The sequence below is a fragment of the Triticum aestivum genome, chromosome 4B, assembly GCF_018294505.1.
Source record: "Triticum aestivum cultivar Chinese Spring chromosome 4B, IWGSC CS RefSeq v2.1, whole genome shotgun sequence".
NCBI lineage: Eukaryota > Viridiplantae > Streptophyta > Magnoliopsida > Poales > Poaceae > Triticum > Triticum aestivum.
The window spans coordinates 186,890,826-186,914,369 of record NC_057804.1 but is presented as its reverse complement, the minus strand read 5'-3'; the positions used below and the strand labels follow the sequence as shown (position 1 = coordinate 186,914,369).

The window sequence follows — 23,544 nt, the reverse complement described above, 5'->3', positions numbered from 1 at the left end:
GGGGTGAAGACTCCCCAAAATCCACGCGGGCTACAACAATTACAAAGTTCCCGAGTCCACCGAGTACTAACTTATACTCCCTCCGTCCGGAAAAGCTTGTCTCTCAAATGAATGTATCTAGCATCAAGTTAGTGCTAGATACATCCATTTGAGAGACAAGCTTGGGACAAGCTTTTTCGGACGGAGGGAGTATTACATACTACTCACTAGCTGTCCGCTCACTACCTAGCTCTTCGAAGCCTCTAATGTCATCTTTAAACATTCCAGCTTTCGCCCAGAGCCTTCCTTCCTCAAGTAGCCGCTCTTTGACTCGTGTGAGAGAGACCGGAGCCCCATTAAACACGACGTCGTTTCGATGCTTCCAAATTATCCACAAAGCCAGGATGCATTTAGCCCTAGTTGACTTCCTGCCTCTCGGTTCCCGATCCTGCCTTAGGCACCAAGCACTCAAAGATTCATTCTGTAACGGCTCCAACTCCCGAAGTCCTGTTGCTCGGCTCATCTCATGCCAAACCTGTCGTGCAAACACGCAGCCAAGCAGAAGGTGCTGCAAAGTTTCTTCCTGTTGATCACATAGGGGGCACGCATCCTGATGAGGAAGACCTCGTCTGGCTAAACGATCAGACGTCCAACACCTGTTTTGGATCGCTAGCCAGAGGAAAAAGCGGCAATGCAGCGGTGCCCTTGACTTCCAAGTAAACTTAGCAGTTGGACACTCTTCGAGGCCCATAAAACCTGCCGCATAAGCCGATCGTGCAGAAAAATTCCCATTAGGCTCCCAGGCCCAAGAAGCTGTGTCTTCTTTTCCTTCTACTAGTTGGGTGGTCTCTACCCTTTGCCACAGCGCCAAGAACTGGGTCAACTCGTTTTCCTGGAGATTTGGCCCAAAGTCTCTCGCCCATTGCTCGTTTGCCAGCACGTCAGCAATTGTCCGCGATGCCCTCGTCCTCTTCGGGACGCGCTGGTAGATGTCCGGAGCTAGCTCACAAATCCTGCATCCCGCGAGCCATTTATCTTCCCAGAAAAGGGCGCGTCGGCCATCTCCCACACTCATCCTGGTGGCCGCCGTGCATAGTGCGCGTGAAGCAGCCGGGACATCGATGCTGAATTCCGCCCATGGCCTCTCCTTGTCAGTTTTTTGTAGCCATGGCCACCGCGCCTGCAGGGCCTTGTTCAACCAGCTTAGGTTAGGGATTCCAAGCCCTCCTGCCCACTTGGGCCTGCAAACATTGTCCCAAGCCACGGCACAGTGTCCACCCGTTGCTTCCTTCTTTCCACACCATAGGAATCCACGGCAAATTTTGTTGATTGCCTTGATCGTCTTCACCGGGATATTTAACGCTAGCATGGAGTGGATCGGTATCGCGCACAGAACAGACAGAATCAGCGTTAGTCTCCCGCTCTTAGGTAGCATTGCTGCCTTCCAATGCGGCAGGCAGCCCGCCATCTTGTCAACAATGCCTTGAAGCTGGGCCGCCGATTGCTTGCGTAGGGAGAGAGGCAGCCCCAAGTATGTGCAAGGAAATGTGCCGATCGAGCACCCGAGAGCTGCACTGACAAGCCATAACTCCTCTTGAGAGCATCTGATAGGGATGGCCGCGCTTTTGCTCATGTTAACCGACAGCCCAGAGGCATGCCCAAACAGCTCTAGGACAGCACCACAGGTTCGGGCCTCCAACTCAGTGGGCTTGAAGAAAACCATGACATCATCCGCGAATAGTGATACTCGTTGTTGAAGCCCAGTGTTGGAGAGAGGGGAGAGTACCCCATGCTGCTGACAGAATTGAAAGAGGCAGCGAAGGGGCTCCATGCAGAGTATGAAGAGCATTGGAGAGAGCGGAGCCCCTTGTCGAAGACCGTTGCATGGCAAGATCGGCTTGCCCGGAGTCCCGTTTACCATCACCCTCGTCGACGAGGTGGCCAGTAGGCCACACATCCATGCGCGCCAGCGGCTCCCAAATCCACATCTCTCTAGCACCTCAAGCAAGAAAGGCCACTTCACCGTATCGAAAGCTTTCGTGATGTCCAGCTTGAGCAGGATGGAAGGTTGCCGGAGTGCATGCAGTCGCCTGGCCGTGCCCTGAACGAACATGAAGTTGTCATGCAGCGATCTGCCCCGCACAAACGCACTTTGGTGCTTCCCCACAAGTCTTGGTAGGTCCTCCGCTAATCTGAGAGCGAGAGCTTTGTCGAAAATCTTGATGGCACTATGCACCAAACTCACCGGCCTAAAATCCTTGATGTCAACCAGTATCACAGGATTACATATATGTATCAAATGTGAAAGAATGAACACATGCACATAGTCTCTTCTTTGAACTTCTCAAGGCTTCTTTTATGCAAAATTAAGACTTATTTGAGAATTGTTAATATGTTTGTAAGACCATATTGATCAATTTCTGTTGTGCTATTGGTAAATTAATTAGTACATTGCCATGTCATGTTTGTTGTAAAAAATAAATTAGGGTGGACGCACCCTGTTTCAAAATCCTAGATCCGCCACTGGAGAGGAGATTGGTTTCAGGAGAGCATAAAACAACAAGACCAAGAGAGGCCGCGAATGGAACAGGAAGAAGAAGCAGCAGCAGCGCAAGCGGAAGGGGATCTCCTCCGCGACTTTGAGCGAATCCTCCATGACGACCCCCTCATGTAAGGATCAAATCCTTTTTTTTTCTCTCTCAGAATTTTTCCCCTCGATCCCATTCCCCAATTTCCAATTCATGGTGTGGTTTCATGTTGTCGCAGAGACGAGGTCGGGTTCCTGCATCCCACGCAGTTCCACTCACTACTCGTAGACAGCACCAACAAATCCACATCCCAATACTTCTGGTGCGCAGACCACAAGCTCGCCATCTCCTCCAACATCCTACCCGACCTCTACCGCGCCGCTCGCCGCGCACACTCCAACGCGACACTTAATCCCTCATCATCACCATCTGCATCCGCTGCTGCCTTGATCATGACGCATAGCAAGGCGCTGCTCATACTCTGCCCTGACTTGCTCACCGCATGGAACTCCAGGTAACTCTAATAGTAGTCTCTATATAATGCCGCCTACTTTCACACGTGCCTTATCTGTAACAGTTATACTCTTGTGCAGGAAGATGGTGCTGTCCACTAATTTTAATATCTCACACCTCAAGGATGAGCTGCGATTGTGTGCCTTGATCCTCTCCTATTCGCCAAAGAATGAAAGCACCTGGAGCCACAGGTACACATACCTACACTTTCCTTCCCTTTAAACCAACTCAACCCATCTTTCTGTTGCTGGAAATCCATGTTGATTTTCCTTGTTTATACTAGTATTACATACACCTTAAAAACCTACTTGTCTACAACAGGAGATGGGTGATCAAAAAACTTGCACAACAGCTTCAGCATATACCGGAGCTTATAGACAAGGAATCTCTACTCGTAGAAGACATAGCAGAGGTCATATCCCACAAATATTTGCTTGTTCAGAATTTTGACATCCACTCTTCTCAACTAACGACATTTCATTTGCATCTGGTTGCTAAATCACATGTACGCGATTAGCTATGAACAGTGTGCAACAACATGATAGGTTTACTTTACCCCATCTGCAGAAATCAAAGATGAACTACCGCGCTTGGAGGCATCGATGCTGGCTTATTCCTTACATGAAAACAGAACAGGTGAGATTATAACTGATTAACATTCATTGCCCCGCATCCGTAATCTTGTATGCGGCTCCTGAACACTAGCATAGCTTTAATCTTGGCCTTGACTGTTGCACTTGTTGCAATACTTTCTGCTCCCATCATCAGGGAACCTAATTTTTGTTTCTTGAAGGTGCTAGATGAGTTGAACAAGTCAAAGAAATGGGCTGAGTTGCATGTTGCTGACAACTGCTGCTTTCACTACCGCGGGGTTAGGCACTTCCTTATTTCTCCAGCTTGCACTGTTGGTATTACTATTTCAAGCTAATTTATATCTTACTCAATGTTATGGTTATGTCATATCAACCGCTTGTTTGTGCATCACTCTGCAAAGCTTTTCAATTACACCAAAATGTGCATTATTTTAGGATTTGGATTTGTTCTCTCCAGTATCCTGTATTGGCACTCATACCCTGTTTTCTAATTATTCTTTAGGACACCATATGCATATTCAGTGTGTATTAATGCAAACATGCCGTATTGTTTCTTTTTTTTAGTCCCTGCTGCTTGCATTACTAGATGGTGCAGCAAACGGAGAAGATTCCCTTATTTGCCAGTCAGAAGCTTATCTAATGTGGAAGGTATGGTGAATTTTATCGAATGCTAAGCACTTTCATTGTTGTGTTCATTTAGTTATATATACACCTGTTATGGAGGCGAAAACAAGCCCATGCACATTTCATTTCTGTGTTAGAACATTGGTTTGCCTAGGCCATGCTGCTAGAGACTTGATTGTATATGACCGAACAGGAGGAACTGAGGTGGAACGAGACGCTCATCAGACGGTACCAAGGGAGAGAGGTTTGTACCTATGGTCAATCAAAGATGTATTACTGGGGGTTGTGACTGATTCGTAAAGATTATTTTGTATTGATGCAGTCGTTGTGGAACCATCGCCGGTTCCTCTCACAGTGGTGGGTACAACACTTGCTCAGCTGCGAGGAAACCAGCCCGTCAAATGAGTCCCAGGCAGACCTCTTCCTATCCCAAGAGATACACCTCCTGTCAGACTGCCTGGCTGCTCCTGGAGATGAGTTTGGCGAAACCCACGTTCAGGCGGAGCTTGCAGCGCTCTACATTCTTTGGATATCAAAGGCAACCTCTTCTTTCACAAACCCAAGTTGAATTGTGATGCATATATTGATTATTGTGTGGCGTTTGGCTGAAGAAGAAGAGCTAACTGGTGGTGTGATTTGTTTTTGCTGCATGTAGCAAGATGCGGCGGTGAAAGGGAAGGTGGAAGAGAGGTTGAAGTCGGTGGGAAGCCTGAAGGAGGTGTTGGCAAGGGCCTGCCCGGAGAAGAGCAGACTGTGGACACATTTGCTTTACTGCTGAGTGCTGACCTGCAGATGCTGCTGTGTTTGTGCGTTTTTTTTACAGTTGCTGTATTATTTGTCAGTGTTAGATCGTTGAGCTTTGCGGCTCTGGTTACTCGTGCCTATACATTAGAGATAAACTAGCAATAATTAATTGGAACAGAAACAGCACTTCATCTTCATGGTATCCCAGATAGGGGTACTTAATTTGTTCCTGTAGTGTTCTTGCCGTTGTGTTGTTAATATAGCTCTAGGATATTGATGTTCTTAGGGTTGCCGCTGAGACATACTGAACCTTGTTTTGTATGCCATGGCCTGGAATCAAATTAACTTTTGATGAGTAGTTAAAGGCTGCTTCTGGTTGCATACAAATGTGTGTTTTGCTTCTGGTTAATTGATCTTGTATATTTAGCTTCGTTACGAATTTGAAACATATACACTTTCCCTCCAACTGCAAATAGACACCCCAGATATACCTTTTCATTTAACTTAGCACCAGTGCTTGTGGAATAAGGACCACAATCTATTCAACTTAGATTCGGTTTGGTGCCTGGGGTTATGATGACCCCCTTACGGTTGAGCAGAATTTAGATGCTGGGTATTCGCTTTGGGGCTTCTTTTCTTAATCAAGGCATCAAGCTGCTATTGTATATATTGCTTCTGAAACATGAAAGGAAATGCGATGGGGCATCATTAGATGACATAACAATGATCTGATTTACCCAGCAGAATAATATGATTTTTACAATAACCTGAAAATAAGCAACCTCTGTAGTGTTTCAAAAACATAAGCACAGCTTAAGAAATGAAGAAAGTGAAATGTGACGGATTAGATCAAGTGTGCAGCAAAAGATACCCATAGATTTAGGATTTCTGGAGGAAGAAACGGCACACCACAAGGAGCAACAGAGGAGGAAAACATGGCATGTTGCTATGCTGTAACAAGGACCCTGCAATTTTCTTACTGTCAATCTCAAACAAGATCCAAAACATCCTACAACACTAACCAGATTATCGGCATTCGATTCCATAGCCCCTACATCATGTTATTGCTATTGCCAGAGTGCTAACTTGAATTCAATTGACAAAAGCAAACATACATATGGCATATCTTATACAAGGGTGTAAAGTTAAATGCTATACTCCACTCCCAAGCCCAGTAGGAAATAAGACTAAGTAAGGTATATAATCCAACACCATCACCACTTCACTTGACAACCTTTCTTCTGATCTGAGCCTATAAAAAGTTGATTCCGATGACGCTACCATAGCTATGCACATTGTAGCCAAGGCACATAAGAAGATGTAGAAGAACATAAACCTGCCTTAATCACTGCTAGATCAGTACATTCCAAGTGAGCTACGAGGCAAAGAATTGGATGAACGAGCAGGCCTTCCTTTCCCGGGCATCCCATTCTGATTTCGCCGATTGAACTGGGCACCTCTGATTGGATAAGGGATCGCGCCATTATCAACCGTGCAAGGCGTGTACCTTGCACTGAAATTCCTCTCGAGTAAAACCTCATCCTTCCTCATCCTCCCTAAGCCATTAACATGCATTTCCACATTGCTCCTCCTCCCGCTCACGCCGCCCATTGCTGCTCCGCTATTGCCGAAGGAGCTCCTCGCGCTTACGCTGCTGTTGCACCTGAGCATCTGACCATTGTATCCCCTTGTGCGGAGCTCGGGCCACTTCTCCGAGAATGATCTGTTGGCCAAATTGGCTGCTTCAGATTCCTTGGTGCTGCTCTTCTTATGTATGAGACCCCAGATGTTCCAACCCTTGATCCACTTCTTAGACTTCTTGGCCGGCAGAGGGATGCCATCCCGGAATGCCGCCGGATCAATGCTCCCTGACATATCATCATCCCGGAGAGAATAAGAATTCGGTCCCTGCTCCCACTGCTGGTTATGGTCAAGAACACTCTGACTCTGAGCGTGGTGGTACTGATAAAACTCGGCACCAATGGCCGGTGAAACCCGGGCATTGGCATTGGCAGTGGCACCAGCCATCATCCTGGGCAGGTCACTGGCATCAGAGAATGACTTGCGGCTGGAGAAGGAGGAGCGGTCCACGCTCCGGCGCCTCCTGCTGGAGCTGGAGGAGTCCAAGTAGTAGTCCCTTGTCTGGGCGCAGCCTCCGGGCTCAGTGTCCTCGTCTTCCTCCACAGGGATTTGGCCATCAGAGCGTGGGACGGGCGCATCCTCCACCAGGGACAGCATCGGGGGAATGCGCAACCGTACGCCGTGGTAGCCGTCACAAGAAGCTCGGGGCTCATCCACCGAGATGCGGCCGGGGTCCATGGAGAGAAGGGTGTCCACATCGACGGAGCGCCGGCCGAGCGCGTCGGCGGCGACCTCGGAGCGCGTGTCGCGGAAGCTGCGGTGCCGGAGATTCTCGTGCGGCATGGCGGCCCTGCTGGCGATGGGCCCCTGCTCCTGCTTCTTGAGCTTGTTCTTGCGGCGCCATTCCTGCCATTTCTTGCCCAACCCCCCGAATGTGCCGGCGGCCTTCTTGGAGGAGGACTCATGGTGGATGTGGTCTTTCATGGGCCTGCCCGCCGCTGATGGTGGAAGATGTTCCTCCTCTCCCGGGAGGTAGGTTGGTTCTTGGTGGAAGAGGGCGGCGGCGCCGCGGGCGTCGCAGGAGCGGCGCTGCGGCTCGAAGTAGGCGGCGGCGGAGCGGGCGTAGGAGAAGGACTTGCAGCGGCGGAGCTCCGCCGAGTCGGCGGGGTCGCTGGGGTGGAGGCCGGCGAGCCGCTCGCGGAGGCAGGCGGAGCAGAAGCCGGTGACGGCGATGCCCGGGTGGAGGCCGCAGATGGAGGGCACCGGCTGATCCATCCCCGCTCACGCACTGCTCACTCACTTCACTCGTCTATCTATATCTATCAAGGGCAAGGGCAAGGGCAAGGGCAAGGAGGCAGCAGCATTGACGAACTGAATTCCTACTTAAGAAGAGGAGGACTGATGTTTTTGTCTGAAGAGAAGAAAGAAACTTGCGACGCTGTGATGTGGGAGAAAGACAAGATGAGGAGTGGAATGGAAGACTCTTGTGTTGTATTCTTGTATCTATTGAGAGGAGAACCTACCCCCCTCCTGTTGGTGTTGCGTTCTAGAGTGGTGCTGCTGTTTGAGCTCAACTGGGAGAGGGGATGAGCTGAGCAGGCAAAAGAGACAGACCTCATCAGGCAGAGGCAGTGATGGCGACCTCTTTCCTTTCCTTTTCTTTTTCACTTTTCCTTTCTTGCCCCCGTCCCTCTTCTCTTTTGCTTTACCCTTTCCCCCATCTTGGACTCTTGTTGCACATTCCAGAAGAACTTACATTTGTTTGTTTCCATTCCATTCTTCATTTGCTTTAACATTTCACTTCATACAATCCCACATCTGTGTCTAGTTCGACTTTGGCCAGACAAACAAATCCCAAGGGTAGGGTAACAAAACATGCATGCCAACACCTCTAATTACAAGTGACCAGTGAATGAATGATAAACACAAGAGTAGGTGAAATTGATGCATCGGCATAGCAAATAATTAGCTGGATGGACCAGGATATGAGCATAATCATAATATTCCCAAGAATGCAGTGCATCATGAATGATAATTTCCACCGATGCATGCATGCATGCATGCACGCACGCTAACTTTCTCTTATGATCGATCGATCGGTCGACCGACCTGCTGCTGCTTGTGCTTGTGCTTGTGCTTTGCTTTGGATTGTACTACCTACCAGCTTCTGCTAGCTAATGCTCATGTCCACCTTGCTATTCAGCACCATCATTGTGCATAACCTTGCACATGATGCATGGTCTGGACTCGACTCGATGGGGCCTTCAATTAGTTTCCATCTGAAAGCAACAGCATCACAATTAGCAGAAGGATCTTGTCAGACTTGTACATTCATGCTTGCTCATGACAGGAATTTCATAGTAATATTTTACATCAAACATCATTTGTTTTACACCGCGACAACGACTTATCTATTAATTACTACTCCTCTCTATGTAAATAAATATAAGACGTTTAGATCACCAAGCACAACCTGGCCACAGAAGAACCCAAGTTGAAACACAGAAAGCAGCACGTACGAGAGTGAAACAGTTAACTATAATAAACAGTCTAACGCATTGCATATGATGGATATGCCCCTGATTGTTATTTAATCTAATCCCCCAACGGTCATGCGCGCCCGGGGTTAATTAACAAGTACTAGGAGCTAAACTAGCCGGCCGTCTCTCCTCATCTGAACGTTACCGCATTAGTTGACAAATTCTAAGCCGGAGCAGGGATTAGCACTTGTAATTCTAAGCTGAGAGCATGTGCCCTAAATTCAATTAGGAGCGCACGTCCACTCCCTATGCATCATGATTTCTGCGTGCACGCATGTGAGGAAAGGTAACCAATAGCAACTCTAGCAGAGCCGCTGTATTAGCCAAATCACTATAATAATTGTCAATACGAAAATTAGTACACAAAATGACACGAGCAGAATCGGCATATGCGTCACCATCGTCAAAATGGATGGAGCTCGCTCCAAAAACAACCTCGTCCGCGCGTAAACAATCATTGGCGAGGTGGGGAGGTAACCGGTATCCATCCGCCGTGTAGCCACTCCCTCAGATTTCCGTGGCGGTCCGTCAGATGTGTTGGAAATATGAGCAATTTATCATATAATTTTATTTACAAAAACAATACAGAAAACATGACTATCACAACAAAGATAAGACAAGTCATGCAGTCTAACAAAGAGTATGCAAATAGCATCTAAAGTAGTGAATAAGAACAGAACATATCTAAGATACAAGATAGAACAAGAAACTGTAGTATGATCTCGAACAGAAAAGACATGAACACGTACTGAGCAGTGGCTATAGCACTGGCGTTGGCGTTGTCGCCCATGTCGTCGAAGAGGTTGTCGACGTCGGGGAAAAAGTCATCGTCGGGGAAATGGTAGTCGGCTTTCGTAGAGTCCATGATGAAGAATCCAGTAGTCGCGCAGAGCGCTCCCCAAAAACCTTATCACCCTTCTCTGCACATGACTCGAAGTGGCGGGGTTTCAGAGGCCTACTGTCCCGACCGACCATGCACGCCGCAAGCCGGGGTGGGGAAGAACCTTGCAGTAGCGCAATGCTTTGGAACTCGGTGGCGAAAGGTGCTATCTGATGTCTCTCCAGAGAGAAGCGACCTTTCTTTTATAGGCACGGGAGGAGGCAAACTGGCAACGATGGTAGGTGAAACGAAGAGAGGGAGACGAAGCGAACAGGCAGCAACAAAAGGGTGCAGCGTTCGTATTCAATCTCCACTACAACAAAAACTTTCCAGGTCTCGTGCGACCTTTCATATACCAGTCATGCGTGGCAAAAAGTTAGACAACGGCTCGGCTCATTCCCGTAACCCGCGGCGCGTCGTGACGAGGCATGGCGAGGCGGGCGGCCAAGGATGAGCGCGCGTGTATGTCTCTCTTTTTCTCATGCTCATACATGTGGGGAGAGGTCCAACTCCTACTAAGTGAGCAATATGTGACTACACTTTAGTTCCACCTCTTGCCTTGCATGAATGGGCTAAGTGGACCTTCGGGATTTATTAGAAATTATAAAAATGGTTATTGGGCTGGCCCAAAAAAGACTAAATTCCAGCAATCCCCCACCAAATCCCAGAGGCACACAAAATTTGCCTTTGGTTTTAAAACACTTTTTATATACCGGTATTGAAGTGGAGACTATTAAGTTGAACTTCCACCTGGAACTTTATGCTACACTAGTAAGCAACTTGAACAATGGGGTAGGCCTTGAACTGCTTGTTTTCTGCAAATCTAGCTTCACACAGAGCATTGACCGATACTGGGCTACTGTGGGACTTCCCCGCGGGTGGAGCTTATGCGTCATATTCCGAGGCCTTTCATGAGTTTACTACAGAGCACCCCACTCTCATAGATTGCAACGTTTAACAATTAGACTCATATATGTGTGTTCTTCAAAAGATGTTTTACAGGACAACATCTCTGCTTAAATAACCCACTTAGAACACATTAAGATATACATCAACCTGTCATGCAAATTAGAAGAGTATTGCATCTTCATGGAGTGGTATTATTAATAGTAGGGATATTCTCCTCTCAGTTAACAACTTTGATCATCGTCACCGTCATCTTCATCTCCGGAAATGTACTCCTCATGGACAACCGACTTATCATCTTTCCTCTTGGTGAACTTGGAGAATTTCTTCTTCTTGAGCACAAGCTTCTTGGACTTATCTTCACGACTCCCATTCTTGGACTTATCTTCACGACTCCCATATGAGAAATCATGCACAAGGTGTCTTGTGCTATCGCAATTGCAGCCCTTTCTTCTTCCAAATGACCTTCCTTGGAGATTCTTCCCCTTGTTTTCCATGGTGCCCGAATATTTCTTGACCAAAAGAGTCAAGCCTTCTACAAGGTCATTTGCCGGGCACGAGGTGTCAACATCTTCCTCACAACTTTCTTCAACAACATCTTCTTCTCTTGATGGTTGAGCAATCACTTTCTTGGCTTCAAAGCAAGATTTGTGTTCTTGGTTGCCTAAGAAATGGCAAAGGTCTTCTTGAACTTGGTCTCCAAAAGAACATGAGTGGAGAAGGTAGATACAACTTGTGTCGTGGTCAACTTGTGGTAGTCCGAGCGTTGGTGTATCATCATCACCACCATGGTGTGTTCTGCAAGAACGATGGCACCAATGAACTTGTCCTTAATGAAATCATCATTTGCCCAAGAGCATCCAAAGGTTCTCAAATTTAGCACAAGACCCTTCAACCTTCGATATACCTCATCCACGGTCTCACCATCATTCCTCACAAATAGATTTACCTCTTTTTGGAGCAAGGCCAATCGAGATCTTCTAATTGCTTCATCACCTTCAATGGCCTCCTCAAGGCAATCCCAAAATTGCCTTAGCAGTCTTGAGAAGAGCAATGGAGTCACTATAGCCATCGATCACCATGGTGCGCAATATGTTGTGGGCGGTAGCATTGAGTTGATCATTAACTGCTTCCCTGGGAGTGAGATTCACGGGATCCTTTGGGTTCCATTAACCATAATCCACCATAATTGTGTAGACGCACTGCGAATGTGAGACTCCATATCTAGCTTCCACTTAGCAAAGGTGTTAGCTTTCAAAGGTGGCGGAGGCCCAACATGATTAATGTGAGGGTGATGCAAGGGTTGTGGTGAGTAGAATGGCTCTACGACATTGTACTTGGGCACGGGTGTGCGGCACTCTTACTTATCGAAAAGGGCTACAATTTACCCCATATACTTGTGGGTAATCTCAAGTGGTTTTCAGCAAGGTAATGTCTGTAAGTGCTAAAATTGTGAGTAGCGAAGTAGTTTGATAGCAGGATAATTTGTAACGAGCAAGTAACAATAGTAGTAACAAAAGTGCAGCAAGGTGGCCCAATCCTTTTGAGGCAAAGGACAAGCCAAAACGGCTTCTTATGATAAGCAAAGTGTTCTTGAGGGTACACGGGAATTTCATCTAGTCACTTTCATCATGTTGGCTTAATTCGTGTTCGGTACTTTGATAATTTGATATGTGGGTGGACCGGTGCTTAGGTGTTCTTCTTACTTGAACAAACCTCATACTTATGATTAACCCTCTCGCAAGCATCCGCAACTACGATAAAAGTATTAAGAATAAATTCTAACCATATTATTAAACTTTTGGATCCAATTGGTCCCTTACGGAATAGCGCATAAACTGGGTTTAAGCTTCTGTCACTCTCGCAACCCACCATCTAATAACTACTCCACAATGCATTCCCTTAGGCCCAAATATATATGGTGAAGTGGCATGTAGTCGACGTTCACATGACACCACTAAGAGAATGGCAACATACATACCATCAAAATATCAAACACATATCAAGTTCACATGATTACTTGCAACATGATTTCTCCCGTGACCTCAAGAACGAAAGTGACTACTCACAAATGATAAACATGCTCAAGATTAGAGGGATATTAAATAGCATAATGGGTTTGAACATATAATCTTCCACCAAATAAACCATATAGTAATCAACTACAAGATGTAATCAACACTACTAGTCACCGACAAGCACCAGTCTATAGTTTTGATACAAAGATTGAACAAGAGATGAACTAGGGTTTGAGAGGAGTTGGTGCTGTGAAGATGTTGATGAAGATAGCCCTCCCCAAGATGGGAGAGTTGTTGGTGATGATGATGACGAGGATTTCTCCCTCCGGGAGGGAAGTTCCCCCGATGGAATTGCTCCGTCGGAGGGCAAAAGTGCTCCTTCCCAATTCTGCCTCGAGGCGGCGGTGCTTCGTCCCGAAAGTCCTCTCCTTATTTTTTTTCTAGGTCAAAATGACTTATATACCAGAAGATGGGCACCGGAGGTGAGCCGAGGAGGGCAGCACCCACCAGGGCGCGCCTGGGCCTCCTGGCGCGCCCAGGTGGGTTGTGCCCACCTGGTGGCCCCCCTCTGGTACTTATTTGCCCCCATATTCATTAAATATTCCATAAAAATTCCTCTAGGAGTTTCACCTCATTTGGAGTTGTGCAGAATAGGTAGCTTGATGTAGCTTTTTCAGGTCCAGATTTCCAGCTGCCAGAATTCTCCCCCTTGGTGCATACCTTGCATATTATGAGAGAAAAGGCATTAGAATTACTCCAAAATGCATTGTTATACAATAAAACAACATAAATAACAGTAGGAAAACATGATGCAAAATGGACGTATCAACTCCCCCAAGCTTAGACCTCGCTTGTCCTCAAGCGAAAACCGAAATCGAAAAACATGTCCACATGCTAAGAGAGAGAGAGGTGTCGAGAAAAAACAAAAATACGAACATAACAGCATCATGTGACTTATATAACAGCAAAAAACTTTAATATAAAACTTTTATCATAGCACTTTTATCATAGACTTCTCATGAACAAGTGACAATTCATCACAATATCGAAGTATAAAGCATAAACTCTATTGGAAACCAACAAACTATGTTCTCAGTCAACTTTGCAACTACAATTCATCATCTTTTCAGGAAGGGTCTCGTATCGGAGCCTTTAGGCAAGTACACATACTCAATCATCATTTAGTCTTCTATGATTGCTAACACTCACCACGTACACATGAGAAAAACGTTTTAACCGGACACAAAGAAAGATAGGGGCTTATAGTTTCGCCTCCCAACACACTCACCTCAAGGGTGATGTCAACAATAATCACTTATGCCACCCATATTCAACTGGACATATGTGCCTAGATCTTACCTCACCACATGATGCTTGCCAAAGGAGAAAAATAAAAGGAATAGAGAGAAAAACTTTGACTCTTGCATGAAAGTAAATACATGAAAATAACCTTCGCAGAGGGAAGCACAGAGGTTGCCATGCACTTTTTGTTTGTATGCTCAACCCCTTAGTGCAAGAGAATGTCACGTTATATTGCCCCTTGTGATGGCAACCTTTATTATGCAGTCTGTCACTTTTATTCTTCACCATCACAAGTTCGTACAATGCTCAATTTTCCCTTACACTAAATGATCTCACATTTTTATAAGCAATTTTTATTTCCCTTTTTGCACCGATGACAACTTACTTGAAGGATCTTACTCAATCCATAGGTAGGTATGGTGGACTCTCAAACAAGATAGGGTTTAAGGGTTTTGGATGCACAAGTAGTATCTCTACTTAGTGCGGAGTTTTTGGCTAGCAAAGATAGGGGCAAGCACCACATGTTGAAGGATCTATGACAATATAATTTCTATGTGAATATGAACAAGCATAAATCATTAATTTGTCTTCCTTCTCCAACATCAACAATTTTTGTATGTAATATTTTGATGGGTGCTCACAATCACAAAAGATTTCCATGATAGTATATTTATATGTGAATCTTCTCTTCCCTTATTAATTCTTTCATGTGTTGCATCATTGACCAATGCTATGTTTGTCAATCTACAATAAAATTTTCTACTTATACTTTTCCTCGTGTAATGTCATCACTTACCATAAGATTAGCATATGATATTTTTCTTTTTATTTCCTTTCTTTTTATTGCAGCAAGAAAAGTAAAGAAGGCAAAACTCAAACTAAACTTTATTATATATTTCGCACACGATTACAAGGATTGATCACTAAGCAAACTCACAAAAAGAAAGGATCAAACTAAACTTTTATTCATCTAATAGCAAAAGATAACCAATGACCGAACTAAGAAAGTAAAGGCAAAAGGTAGTGGAGATTGATACGATACCGGGGCACCTCCCCCCAAGCTTGGCGAAAGCCAAGGGGAGTGCCCATACCCAATACTCAGTTTTCTTTTGGTGGTGATGAAGATGATGGTGGTGATGAAAAAGATGGTGGTGATGAAAAAGTAGAGGGTTTGCCCTTTGCTTCCTCCAGCTTCTGATGGAGAATAAAGTTATCTATCCTCAACTCGTCGTTATCTATCTCGAGTTTTATTATCCTCTTGCATAACGCCTCCATGCTTTCGTTTTTGAATCGGGGAGGAACCGAGTCATCTTCATCTTCTTCGGAGGTCCAGCTATAGTGCCTCTCATCCCCATAGGATTTGGGGTTTGCGATGAGGTCAGCAACATAGCTCTCACCCTCTGAGTCTTGGGATGACATAATTTCAGATCTGATAGGAAAATAGAGAGAAAAGAAAATAGGAGATTTCTTCGTAATACGGAGGTTAACAAGTTCGGGAGGTATATATAGATTTCATCTTGGGGAACAACCAGAACGGAAGAAAAACAGAGTCCGGAAAGTACCTGAGGTGGGCATAACCCACCTGGGTGCGCCAGGCAAGCCTGGCGCACCCTAGTGTATCGTGCCCACCAGGGTCACTTTCCTGGAAGTTTCTTATTTTTCTAATTTTCTAAATATTCCAAAACTGACAAAAAATATTTTTTCAGATTTTTTGGAGTCCGTTTACTTAACATATCACGTACCTCCTTATTTTCACGTTTCTGGAGTGTTCGGAAGGACTCTTTTATGTGTTCTTCCAGTGTCAAAGTTTGGATAACATTGTTTTCAACATTAATGGGCATACCTGAGATATAGTGTTTTATTCGTTGCCCATTGACAACCTTCGGGTTAATCCCTTCGGCATTATTTATTTTGACAGCTCCGGATCGATAGACCTCCTCGATGACATAGGGTCCTTCCCATTTGGAGAGGAGTTTTCCTGCAAAGAATCTGAAATGAGAGTTGTACAAAAGAACATATTCTCCGACTTTGGACTCATGCTTTTGGATTCTTTTGTCATGCCATCTTTTAACTTTTTCTTTGAATAAGTTAGCATTTTCATAAGCATGGGTTCTCCATTCATCTAATGAGCTAATATCAAATAACCTCTTTTCCCCAACAAGTTTGAAATCATAATTGAGTTCTTTTATTGCCCAAAATGCTTTATGTTCTAACTCAAGAGGTAAATGACAAGCTTTTCCATAAACCATTTTAAATGGAGACATACCCATAGGATTTTTGTAAGATATTCTGTAAGCCCAAAGTGCATCGTCTAATTTTTTAGACCAATTCTTCTGGGACCTATTGACAGTCTTTTGTAAGATTAGTTTTATTTCTCTATTGCTAAGTTCAACTTGACCACTAGACTGAGGATGATAAGGTGATGCAATTCTATGGTTAACATCATACTTAGCAAGCATTTTACGGAAAGCACCATGAATAAAGTGTGAACCACCATCAGTCATTAAGTATCTAGGGACTCCAAACCTTGGGAAAATAACTTCGTTAAGAATTTTAATAGAGGTGTTGTGATCAGCACTACTGGTTGGAATAGCTTCTACCCATTTAGTAACATAATCAACAGCAACCAAAATATGTGTATACCGATTAGAGGAACAAAAAGGTCCCATGAAGTCAAATCCCCAAACATCAAATGGTTCAACAACAAGTGAATAATTCATAGGCATTCCTTGACGCTTACTGATATTACCTATTCTTTGGCATTCATCACAAGATGAGACAAAGTTACGAGCATCTTTGAAGAGAGTAGGCCAATAAAAACCAGATTGCAATACCTTATGAGCGGTTCTGTCTCTCGCGTGATGTCCTCCATAAGCTTCAGAGTGACATTTCCGTAGGGTTTGTTCCTATTCATGCTCATCTACTCCATGTTTATAAAGATGTGGGTCATCCCAAAAGTAGTGTCTTAAATCATAGAAGAATTTTTTCTTTTGTTTGTATGTGAAACTAGGCGGTATGTATTTAGCAACAATGTAATTAGCATAGTCAGCATACCAAGGTGTACTATGAGAAACATTTATTGCAGCTAGTTGTTCACCAGGGAAGCTATCATTAATAGGTTGTAGGTCATCAAGAATATTTTCAAGCCTAGACAAGTTATCAGCTACGGGGTTCTCTGCTCCTTTCCTATCAGTGATATGCAAATCAAATTCTTGTAGCAGAAGAACCCACCTAATGAGTCTAGGTTTAGCATCTTTCTTTTCCATAAGATAATTTATAGCAGCATGATCAGTGTGAACAATTACTCTAAAATCAACAATGTAAGATCTGAATTTATCACAAGCAAACACCACTGCTAAGAATTCTTTTCCAGTAGTAGCATTGTTTCGTTGAGCATTGTCTAGAGTTTTACTAGCATAATGAATAACATTTAGTTTCTTATCAACTCTTTGTCCTAGAACAGCACCAACAACATAATCACTAGCATCACACATAATCTCAAAATGCAAGTTCCAATCAGGTGGTTGAACAACAGGTGCGGTAAGGCTTTATTTAGTGTTTCAAAGGCTTCCATGCAATCATCATCAAACACAAAGGGAATATCCTTTTGCAAAAGATTAGTAAGAGACCTAGAAATTTTACAAAAGTCTTTGATAAACCTCGTATAGAAACCAGCATGACCAAGGAAACTACGAATACATTTGATATCTTTAGGACATGGCATTTTCTCGATTGCATCGACCTTGTCTTTGTCCACCTCAATGCCTCTTTCAGAAATTTTATGGCCCAAAAGGATACCTTCGTTAACCATAAAGTGGCACTTCTCCCAATTCAAGACGAGAATTGTTTGTGTTGGGGAACGTAGTAATTTCAAAAATTTCCTACGCACACGCAAGATCATGGTGATGCATAGCAACGAGAGAGGAGAGTGTTGTCCACGTACCCTCGTAGACCGTAAGCGGAAGCGTTATGACAACGCGGTTGATGTAGTCGTACGTCTTCACGATCCGATCGATCCAAGCACCGAACGTACGTCACCTCCGAGTTCAGCACATGTTCATCTCGATGACGATCCCTGGACTCCGATCCAGCAGGGTGTCGGGGATGAGTTCCGTCAGCACGACGGCGTGGTGACGATGATGATGTTCTACCGATGCAGGGCTTTGCCTAAGCACCACAACGATATGACCGAGGTGGAATATGGTGGAGGGGGGCACCGCACACGGCTAAGGAACGATCACGAAGATCAACTTGTGTTCTCTAGAGGTGCCCCCCTGCCCCCGTATATAAAGGAGGGAGGGGGGAGGTGCGGCCGGCCCCCTAGGGGTGCGCCTGGAGGAGTCCTACTCCCACCGGGAGTAGGACTCTCCCCTCTTGCCTTGGTGGAGAAGGAAAGGAGGGAGGGGAAAGAGGAAAGGGGGGCGCCGCCCCCCCCCCCTTTCCTTGTCCTATTCGGACTAGGGGGGAGGGGGCGCGCGGCCTGCCCTGGCCGGCCCTCCTCTTTTCCCTCATGGTCCATGTAGGCCCAATAACCCCCGAGGGGGGGGGGGGTTCCGGTAACCCCCCGGCACTCTGGAAAAATCCCGGTTTCTCCCGGAACGATTCCGATATCCAAATATAGGCTTCCAATATATCAATCTTTATGTCTCGACCATTTCGAGACTCCTCGTCATGTCCGGGATCACATCCGGGACTCCGAACAACCTTTGGTACATCAAAACATATAAACTCATAATAAAACTGTCATCGTAACGTTAAGCGTGCGGACCCTACGGGTTCGAGAACTATGTAGACATGACCTAGAACTATTCTCGGTCAATAACCAATAGCGGAACCTGGATGCTCATATTGGCTCCCACATATTCTACGAAGATCTTTATCGGTCAAACCGCATAACAACATACGTTGTTCCCTTTGTCATCGGTATGTTACTTGCCCGAGATTCGATCTTCGGTATCCAATACCTAGTTCAATCTCGTTACCGGCAAGTCTCTTTACTCGTTACGTAATGCATCATTCCGTAACTAACTCATTAGCTACATTGCTTGCAAGGCTTACAGTGATGTGCATTACCGAGAGGGCCCAGAGATACCTCTCCGACAATCGGAGTGACAAATCCTAATCTCGAAATACGCCAACCCAACATGTACCTTCGGAGACACCTGTAGAGCTCCTTTATAATCACCCAGTTATGTTGTGACGTTTGGTAGCACACAAAGTGTTCTTCCGGTAAACGGGAGTTGCATAATCTCATAGTCATAGGAACATGTATAAGTCATGAAGAAAGCAATAGCAACATACTAAACGATCAAGTGCTAAGCTAACGGAATGGGTCAAGTCAATCACATCATTCTTCTAATGATGTGATCCCGTTAATCAAATGACAACTCATGTCTATGGTTAGGAAACTTAACCATCTTTGATTAGCAAGCTAGTCAAGTAGAGGCATACTAGTGACACTATGTTTGTCTATGTACTCACACATGTATTATGTTTCCGGTTAATACAATTCTAGCATGAATAATAAACATTTATCATGAAATAAGGTAATAAATAATAACTTTATTATTGCCTCTAGGGTATATTTCCTTCAGTCTCCCACTTGCACTAGAGTCAATAATCTAGTTCACATCGCCATGTGATTTAACACCAATATTCACATCTGTATGTGTTAATACCCATAGTTCACATCGTCATGTGATCAACACCCAAAGGGTTTACTAGAGTCAACAATCTAGTTCACATTGCTATGTGATTAACATCCAAAGAGTACTAAGGTATGATCATGTTTTGCTCGTGAGAGAAGTTTAGTCAACGGGTCTGTCATATTACAGAGTCGTATGTATTTTGCAAATATTCTATGTCTACAATGCTTTGCACGGAGCTACTCTAGCTAATTGCTCCCACTTTCAATATGTATCCAGATTGAGACTTAGAGTCATCTGGATCGGTGTAAAAGCTTGCATCGGTGTAACTCTTTACGACGAACTCTTTTATCACCTCCATAATCGAGAAACGTCTCCTTCTTTCTCTAAGGATAATCTTGACCAATGTCCAGTGATCTACTTCTAGATCACTATTGTACTCCCTTGCCAAATTCAGAGCAAGGTATACAATAGGTCTGGTACATAGCATACTTTATAGAACATATGACTGAGGCATAGGGAATGACTTTCATTCTCTTTTCTATTTTCTGCCGTGGTCGGGATTTGAGTCTTTACTCAATTTCACACCTTTGAAACACATGCAAGAACTCTTTCTTTGACTATTCCATTTTGAACTATTTCAAAATCTTGACAAGGTATGTACTTATTGAAAAACTTATCAAGCGTCTTGATCTATCTCAATAGATCTTGATGCTCAATACGTCAGTAGCTTTACTGAGGTCTTTCTTTTAAAGAACTCCTTTCATAATACTCCTTTATGCTTTCCAGAAAAATTCTACATCATTTCTGATCAACAGTACTCACATATATTTATCAGAAAGGCGGTAGTGCTCCCACTCACTTTATTGTAAATACAGGCTTCACTGTAAGTCTGTATAGAACTATATGCTTTGATCAACTTATCAAAGCATATATTCCAACTCTGAGATGCTTGCACCAGTCCATAGATGGATCGCTGGAGCTTGCACATTTTGTTAGCACCGTTAGGATTGACAAATCCATTCAGGAACGCAGTTTTGATATCCATTTGCCAGATTTCATAAAATGTGGCAATTGCTAACATGATTCGGACAGACTTAAGCATCGTTACGAGTGAGAAAATCTCATCATATTCAACACTTTGAACTTGTTGAAAACTTTCGCAACAAGTCGAGCTTAGTAGATAGTAACACTACTATCAGTGTCCGTCTTCCTCTTGAAGATCCATTTATTTAACTTGGCTTGCTGATCATCGAGCAAGTCAATCAAAGTCCATACTTTGTGTCACGCCCAATATGCGATACTATCCTAAAGAGACTCGAAGGTCCCACCAAGGATAGAACCGCATATTGAAACGCTTTTGCAAGGTGGATATCATTGCATCAACATTACATAATAGATGGGGATACATACAAGAGGCATCGAATGCCACACGAATACAACATCACAATACATACTAGCATCATCCGAGTACGGATGAAACACAAACAGAAACTCAAACAACATCCACCCTGCTAGCCCAGGCTGCCGACCTGGAACCTATCCCCTGATCGAAGAAGAAGAAGAAGGAGAACTCCAAAACGAGCAAACATCGCTCTCGCGTCATGATCATCGCATAACCTGTACCTGCAACTGTTGTTGTAGTAATCTGTGAGCCACGAGGACTCAGCAATCCCATTACCATGGGTATCAAGACTAGCAAAGCTTAATTGGAAAGGAAGGGGTAAAGTGGTGAAGTTGCAGCAGCGACTAGGCATATATGGTGGCTAACATACGCAAATAAGAGCGAGAAGAGAGCAAAAGGAACGGTCGTGAAGCTAGAAATGATCAAGAAGTGATCCTGAACTCCTACTTACGTCAAACATAACCCAAAACCGTGTTCACTTCCCGGACTCCGCCGAAAAGAGACCATCACGGCTACACATGCGGTTGATGCATTTTAATTCGGATCTGGTGTCAAGTTATCTACTACCGGACATTAACAAATTCCCAATTGCCTATAACCACAAGCATGGCTCTCGAAAGTTTATACCCTGCAGGGGTGTCCCAACTTAGCCCATGATAAGCTCTCGCGATCAACGAAGGATATACCTTCTCCCAGGAAGACCCAATCAGACTCGGAATCCCGGTTTACAAGACATTTCGACAATGGTAAAACAAGACCAGCAAAGCCGCCCGATGCGCCGACAATCCCGATAGGAGCTGCACATATCTCGTTCTCAGGGAAACACCGGATAGGTCAGCCTATGAGTAAAACCAGCCCTCGAGTTGCCCCGAGGTGGCCCTGCAGTCTGCCCGGTTCGGACCAACACTTAGACAAGCACAGACCTTGGGGGGGGCTAAAATAAAGATGACCCTTGGGTTAATTACTCCCAAGGGAAATATAGGTGGTGGTGAGGCAAATGGTAAAACCAAGGTTGGGCCTTGCTGGAGGAGTTTTATTCAAAGCGAACTATCAAGGGGGTCCCATAAATCACCCAACCGTGTAAGGAACGCAAAATCCGGGAACATAACACCGGTATGACGGAAAGTAGGACGGCAAGATTGGAACAAAACACCAGGCATAAGACCGAGTCTTCCACCCTTTACCAAGTATATAAATGCATTAATAATATAAGAGATATTGTGATATCCCAACCAAAATCCTGTCCACCATGGAGTAATCTTCAGCTTCACCTGCAACTAGCAACGCTATAAGAGGGGCTGAGCAAAGCGGTAACATAGCCAAGCAATGGTTTGCTAGGAAGGATGTCAAAGGTTAGAGGTTCATGGCAATTTGGGAGGCTTGAAGAGCAAAAGATAGGTAGTGCATCAAAACGATAGAACGGAGCAACTAGCATATCAATGATAGTAGTGAGATCCAGGGTAGCGGTCCTCTTGCCTGAAATCCCTCTAGGAAGAAGAACGAGTCCATGAAGAAGATGAAGCCACGAAGACGAACCAAGCGTAGACGGACGAATCCTCACGATCGCAACGAAACGGGAACTATCGAGAAGAAGCACACAACATAATAAACACACCACACATGAACAAGGCATGATGCACAACCAAGCATGATGCATGACAAGACTACATGAAGCTACTCATGGCAAGAGATGATGCAAACAAGAACAACACATCAAAGCAAGTTTAAATGAGGCCATGAACAACATATAACAATTCCGGTAAGTCCTCGTATGAAAATTTCGAAATTGGTCCAGATCTGAATAAACCTTATGTTCAAGTTGTTAAACAGCAAGTTAAAATGCATCATGATGATCTACACGAGATTCTAGTCAAGTTACATATAAAGTTCATTTAATTCGGAGCTACGGCCTAGAAGATATGAGCAAAACAAGTCAAACATGGCATTGATGCAAAATGCATACAAACATCAAGCCAACACCTCAAAACATGGATGCGACATGATAATATGAATCCATGTGCAATTCTAAGCAAGTTTCATATAGATCACACTCAAAACGGAGCAACGGTTCAACACATACACTCTATACAAGTTATAGCAACCATTTGTCCAAAACAGCAACTAGCCATATTGCAAGCATCAAAACAACATGCTACATCAACTCAACATGAAAACAAAAGACATGGGCATGGTGTACAGGTAAAGCATTACAAAACATGAACACTGAGCTATCTACAGAAACTACTAGAACATGCTCAAACACACATGGCAAGCTTGCAAATAATA

General features: G+C 44.5%; 2 protein-coding genes across 3 annotated transcripts in view; one reads left to right on the top strand and one right to left on the bottom strand.

Moving 5' to 3' along the window:
• Positions 1–5,362, top strand: part of LOC123091740 (protein prenyltransferase alpha subunit repeat-containing protein 1) — a 6,438-nt gene extending 1,076 nt beyond the window's left edge. The window contains exons 2-11 of one of the 2 annotated variants that reach the window (XM_044513355.1): positions 2,495–2,649; positions 2,746–3,021; positions 3,101–3,211; positions 3,342–3,432; positions 3,588–3,656; positions 3,814–3,891; positions 4,178–4,261; positions 4,431–4,481; positions 4,560–4,775; positions 4,893–5,362. In XM_044513355.1, coding sequence (XP_044369290.1) covers positions 2,561–2,649; positions 2,746–3,021; positions 3,101–3,211; positions 3,342–3,432; positions 3,588–3,656; positions 3,814–3,891; positions 4,178–4,261; positions 4,431–4,481; positions 4,560–4,775; positions 4,893–5,015 — 1,188 coding nt within the window. In that variant the 5' untranslated portion in view covers positions 2,495–2,560 and the 3' untranslated portion in view covers positions 5,016–5,362. Of the gene's footprint in view, positions 1–2,465; positions 2,650–2,745; positions 3,022–3,100; positions 3,212–3,341; positions 3,433–3,587; positions 3,657–3,813; positions 3,892–4,177; positions 4,262–4,430; positions 4,482–4,559; positions 4,776–4,892 lie in introns of both variants that reach the window. The other variant, XM_044513353.1, reaches the window with a different exon arrangement.
• A 645-nt stretch (positions 5,363–6,007) lies between these two features.
• Positions 6,008–8,173, bottom strand: LOC123091739 (protein OCTOPUS-like). The gene has a single exon (XM_044513352.1). The coding sequence runs from the start codon at positions 7,835–7,837 to the stop codon at positions 6,338–6,340; it is 1,500 nt and encodes a 499-aa protein (XP_044369287.1). The 5' UTR covers positions 7,838–8,173; the 3' UTR covers positions 6,008–6,337.
• Positions 8,174–23,544: the final 15,371 nt, after the last annotated feature.

Bases quoted from the DNA above. Each gene is read 5' to 3' on its own strand.
- LOC123091739 (XM_044513352.1), bottom strand. From the start codon at position 7,837: ATGGATCAGCCGGTGCCCTCCATCTGCGGCCTCCACCCGGGCATCGCC.